Source organism: Arachis hypogaea, chromosome 17, assembly GCF_003086295.3.
Source record: "Arachis hypogaea cultivar Tifrunner chromosome 17, arahy.Tifrunner.gnm2.J5K5, whole genome shotgun sequence".
Taxonomy (NCBI): domain Eukaryota; kingdom Viridiplantae; phylum Streptophyta; class Magnoliopsida; order Fabales; family Fabaceae; genus Arachis; species Arachis hypogaea.
The window spans coordinates 72,027,700-72,033,676 of record NC_092052.1 but is presented as its reverse complement, the minus strand read 5'-3'; the positions used below and the strand labels follow the sequence as shown (position 1 = coordinate 72,033,676).

Here is a 5,977-nt window from a genome sequence, read left to right as displayed (position 1 = left end):
CTACACCAATATAACCATTTTTTCTCCAAATTATTCTCTACATCACACATCCTACCCATAAATTTGTAACTATTGTGCATATTACATAAACAAAAAGGTTATCATCCTCCTCAAATTAGCCATTTGACCAACTTAAATTCACCAATACAAGAATTTGTGCGTCTTGGGTTAACTATGGCGAACTTGATATATATTCTACATGAATTTTTAGGGTCAACTTACTTATAGTTAGTTGATAAGGTTTTACTTCAATTACCAACATTCGCACTACCATGGCCATGGCAGCATGGAGTCACTGCTAGAATGTCTTCAATCTGTTCTGCAACGGTGTCAAGTTTGATATGTGGTGTGCTGATCTCCGTCAACCATGCCCCCTCATCCACTACCTGTTAGTGATTTTTCTTATCTCAAAAGGATTTAAATGTATTCTACCTCGGTTATTCAGCTAAAATAAGGATATGCCTCTATGCTCTTAAGAGTGTTTATAAAAGTACTTCAAATTATCCACCAAGATAATCCTTATGTCAGCGGCGGGATTCAAACTCAAACAAATACTCGTAGAGATTTGGATCGTTTCTCAGCCACTCTTCCAATCATCTTTAGTACTTGCTATTGTGTTGCAAGAAAATAAAAATTTACATTCATTGTATCCAATTAGTTACAAAAGGGGAAGTTCTTTCCTCAAAAGGATCGGACGGTAAAAAAAATCAGGTTCAGTTTTGGAAAACTACCCACCAGTGAAAACAACTGAAACACAATCTCTGGATCCAAGGAAACTGAGTAAAGAGCTGCTGAATTTTCTGTTGGTGGATACTTCAATGATGATGTTTCCCATGAAAATCACGTTGTGAACTGTTAGATGGATTGACATGTTTGACTGAACTATCTCATGGTTCACAATGTGATCTTCATACGAAGACATCATTGAAGTATCCACCTTTTCTATATGTCTTTTTATCTGAGTAACTATTTACCTAAGTTGGAAGTTTGAAAATGTGGACTGCCGGTAGAGCAATATGTTTTCTTCATCTTCATCACGATCAACACCATCACCATCACCATCATAATCCCCAATAAACAGTTCTTCTGGTTCAATCATTGCTGCACCATCTGAATCAATTCGCTGCATCTCCGACTCTATTAACACCTCCATCCGAGCTCTTTCCTTGTCCCTTGGGTAGGTCCTGTAAAGGAACGAGTAGATCAAACAGCAGAGAGCCATCGGAATTCCTATTGCCATGTAAAGCGACTTGGCCAATGATGCTGCATTCTCTCTATCTGTTAAAATCTCTTGAGATTCACTAGATCCTTCAGGGATGGGCTTATATCCATAAACATGTTGAGACAAAATCCCCACTGCAGGGGGTGCAAAAGATGATAGTATAGACTCCAAAGAACGGTCAAGTGCGTACACACTTGTTCGGGATCTCTCCGGAACTATCTCTGCAAAAATTGGACTGATGTCCATACAGTTGCCACATTAAACTAAGCACAAACTACATTTACTCTACTCAGAGAAGTCACAATTCAGTTACAGAAATAATAAGTGATACAAATTAGCACAATTAGCACACATATAATTCTTTGCACAAAAAGGAAATTAGATAACCGAAGATGCAAAAAGCCAAAGTATCTATTGACAATTCAAAATCAGAATTGAAGAGCAACTTTGAAAATCCTAAAATGATTTGGGATTGTAGAGAGCTAACTTGTACCATTTATGAGTTAGGGTTAAATGGAATAGAGTAGGTTGCTCTAGTGAGGTTAACTAATGCGAGCTAAGCTTGAGCTAGCTTCTATATAAACTAAACTTGTATGACAGAATCATTTGAGACTTATCACTCAATTCAGAATTCATATTGATTCTCTCAAACTATGCTTGCAATTTCAGCATTTCTTGCTAAGTGTCTGCTTCATAAAACATAGTTTTATCAGGAAGAGGGACAGATAATTCTATAAGTTTGTTGGATATATCCGATGATACTTAATCGGGACAAATGGGCAAGAAAATACAGAGAAAATGTAAGTTGAAAGACTTACTTATTTGCAGCTGGAGCATTCCAAGATATGAAGAGCCCCATGATTATCAAAACCAAGCCATGAAGTATTGCTGTAGATGGATCAGCCGGTAATCCAAGCAAAAGGATTGCTGCTAAAGGAATTGCTGATGCAGAGCTTATCTGTGCTAGAATTATCCTCCCAGAATTGGGAAGGCGCATGGAAAGGATATCCCCCATCTTACCTCCAAACAAACCCCCAACTGAGCTAGCAATCACAAATAAAGCTATGAGGAAAGCAGTTTTCTCGTGGGAGAAACCGGTAAGCTCTAACCACATTGGTGCAAATGACAAAGCTGACCATGGAAAGGAACCAGTGATACCCTGTGTAACAATAATCTGGAAAGACCGAATCTTAGAAACTGATTTGCCTTCTTCAACAAGATCTTTCACGTCTGACCAAAACGTTTTACTTGGAACTTGATTGCTCACATTTTCCACATCCTTGGAGAAGTGTGGATCGTTGGCAAATAGGTAGACTGCAGTACCTACTACAATGCTTATCAGTCCAACAATATGGAAGGAAATCCTCCAACCTGGGATACCAATGAACGTTATCGGAGCTATCATTACAGAGAAGAGTCCACCAATAAGGGAACCAAGATTGCCTGTTAGCTGAAGCCATCCAAAAGCCATTCCACGATTGCTATCATCTGTTGAATCGGCCACAAGGGACTGAATTGCAGGTGCTACTAATGCAAGGCCAATCCCATTCAATGCTCGCGATACAGCTATCTATAAGACAATGACTTCAAAGTTCAAAGTGAATACAATTAGCTACATATTTATTATAGGACAGCAGTTACACTGACATTGTTTAGGAACTTTGCATATGTGCTTTTTGTCTATTTCAAAGCAAAAGAACAAAAATGACAACACTCAACGAAGAGGTTTTGGGAAGTAGTCTTGCCTTGGTATACTCCATCCTTCATGTGTCCCATTTACATTTTTTAAAGTTTCAAAATATTTATCCCATTGACAATATATAGGAAGTATTAAATTCTTTTCCCATTATACCCCTAAATGTGATATAGAAAAAGAGAAGAGCAGTTTAATTGTGTTGATTGAAGTTTTTCCCCCTATAATGATAGTTTTGTCAACTCACATAAACATCTAAGAATTTCTTATCATCATGTAACATGTACAAATGGATATGGATGATCCCACGAGGACAGAAACATGAGTAGAGTGAAGAAGAATGGAGAAATAACGGTGGATGCAATACCTTGTCAGAAGAGTCACCAACAAGTTTGGCAGTTGTCAATAATTTGGGATTTATGGTAACGAAAGCAATTCAAAGTTTCTATTGCAAGACATGGAACAGAAGGCATGTTAAAATAATCACATTGAGAACGTAAGGACGGAACAAACCATGATCGTATTTTGATTATTTACACTTGAGTGTCTGTGCGTGTCTATAGAGAATTAGAGATAACCAAGTAATGCTAACAGCAACTACAATTAACTAACAGAATTGCTACTTCTCTATAGTTTTAGCTAACTGACTAACTATCCTTCAATATAAATAACCATAATAGATTATGACGAAGTCTTGTTACACCAACCATCATCCATGCTAGCATAAAACGTAATTTCCATGACAAATTGCAAAGCTTTTTTGGAATCACAATTTAGAGATACCTCTCTCATAATTGTAGGTATACATACAGCGATATAGGAGGATCAAATTTGAAGATTCACAGTACATATTATATTTATTAGCAATGCTATTCAAAGCAAGGAAAATCTAATCCAGTTCACTGGGACGTTAAATAGACATTGTGTATCTCTACTAGTAACTGAGGAGATAAGAATTGGCATGGGTCCCAAATGATTATATAATCAATCGTAAAAATCCATAATTGACTTGACATGGTCAATTGGATCTAGCGATTGCGGATCCATTCCCCAACTCTGTCACCAAACCATAGCTTACTACTTATGTTTGAATAGTGTTTGGTTTTGGATTTTTTTTTTCCGTTTTAAGAACTCTGCCTTTGTTAGAGAATTAGTCCCAAGCTCTAAAAAAGAGGACTGTGTTAGGCCATTGACCGCCAATATAAAATTTTCTAAATGTTCATGACATCGATCAAATAGAAGTTGGAGACACGGAATATAGGCACACTTATAGTAAAAATCCAAGTCAACAATGCTATGTTATGTATTTATGTATAAATATGTAATTTATATTGCAAAGTGTAATTTACACTAATGGTTAATTTTAGTGGCTAATCCTAGCATGGATGAATCCCACTTTTATAAAGACTTCTAAATCCTTATCTATCGGCAATTTAAGGCTCTAATAATCCGTTTCGTGAGCAAATAATTGAATCTAAAACCTCATCATGTGTCAATCTCTACTCTACTTTAAGAAGTCAAAGGTGAAAAACAACACAAATCCAAATAAACTGAGCCAGAACTGATATGAAAGAAAAACAATGCATCCACTACACTATATACGCTTCTCCAAACTCCTTAAAGTGAAAAGCGAGTACCTGAAGGAAAGTAGAGGAGAACGCAACAAGAAAGGTGGCAGCGGCCCAAAGAAAAGCGCCGATAGCAATGACATGGGCGCGGTTGTGGCGGACGGCGAGGTAGGCAGCTAAGGGGTAGCAAGAGGACTGCACAATGGATCGGAAAAGAGTGAGTGAGCCAAGGCCAGTTGGGTCAGTGTGAAGTGCTGCACCAACTTCCTTGTACACACCTGGTAGCAATGACTCATCTGCTCTCTCCATTATCCCTGCCAGGTTCACCAGAATCAGTGTAACAGTTTCTCCCTTCATTTTCATTTCTTCAATTTTCTGCTCTTTTCTTCGTTTGCGCTGGTTCTTGTACTAAATCGGTCACCTCCAACTCCAAGCGCCATTCACCAGTCTTTGTATTTGCCAGATGTATTGATTTGAGAGGGTGGAGTTGCCAGCAAGGCACGCCGTTTGTGTACGTGTAAGATATACGAACATGTACTTGAGAACCTTCGCAATGGATATCATAATATTCGCTTGGCATCTACCTTTATTCTTTTCTCCTTGCATTTTCTTTTTTTTTTTTTTTTTTTTTGGCTTTGACTAGGGAATAGGGATGGTAAAATTCTCTAAAATACAGGGGATTCGACCGTAGAAAAATTTGTTTTCATGAAAATAGTGACGGGACAAAATTTTTCTGAAGCAACCCGGGTAACTCGAATTGGAATTTTCGTTTCGTTTTCATTAATCTCTAAAATTTATAAATTTATTTAGTTTTCTTTAATAATTTATTTTTTATATATAATTTTTAATCATTTCACATGTGATATTTATAATCTATAATTTATAATATAATGATAAAATTTAATTTGGTGTTCAATTCTTTTTTTTAATTTTGTATTTTTTAATAATCTATTCCACTATATCAGTTATTCTATGTTAGAAAATTTTCATTACTTTATCTTTTTTCTTATCACATACATTTACGTTCTCTCTTATCTCATTAATTCACATTCACGTAACCTCTATCATTATCTTTTACTTCTCTTACTATCTATCACCTCATATTACTGTTACTGCATAATAAAAAAAATTTATTCATCTTTTCTTGCATCCTTCTCATTTCACTTAAATATACCATAAAATCTAATATAATTTGCCTGAAAAAAGTTAAATAATTTTTTTTATCTTATAATCATTTTATATTTTGAGATTCAAAATTTTGTATTTTTAATCTTATTCAAGGTTTATTTTTATATTTTATTTTAGTTTTATTAATAAAAAAAGTATTAATATTAGTTTTAATATTTAACCTTTAAGATAAATAAAAAGATGAGACTTTTTTTATAAATTAGATAATTGAAAAACTATTTATTATAAAAAAAAGTTAAGTCTATTTTTTGACTATAGAAATATATATAATTCACTCTTAGATTTAATCAAAATAAAATATATATT

The 5,977-nt window shown here is 35.2% G+C and overlaps 1 protein-coding gene across 3 annotated transcripts; it reads right to left on the bottom strand.

The window, feature by feature from the left end:
- Positions 1–573: 573 nt before the first annotated feature.
- LOC112766044 (uncharacterized) lies at positions 574–5,038 on the bottom strand. 3 transcript variants are annotated; one of them, XM_029294658.2, is made up of 4 exons: positions 4,553–4,937; positions 3,283–3,360; positions 2,041–2,806; positions 574–1,457 (listed from the first exon to the last, which is right to left on the bottom strand). In XM_029294658.2, the coding sequence occupies exons 3-4, from the start codon at positions 2,691–2,693 to the stop codon at positions 971–973; spliced, it is 1,140 nt and encodes a 379-aa protein (XP_029150491.1). In that variant the 5' UTR covers positions 2,694–2,806; positions 3,283–3,360; positions 4,553–4,937; the 3' UTR covers positions 574–970. The 3 variants fall into 3 exon arrangements, with proteins under 3 accessions (XP_029150491.1, XP_025667677.1, XP_025667676.1); XM_025811892.2 differs by lacking the exon at positions 3,283–3,360 and having other exon boundaries at positions 4,553–5,038; XM_025811891.3 differs by lacking the exon at positions 3,283–3,360 and having other exon boundaries at positions 2,041–2,792; positions 4,553–5,038.
- Positions 5,039–5,977: the final 939 nt, after the last annotated feature.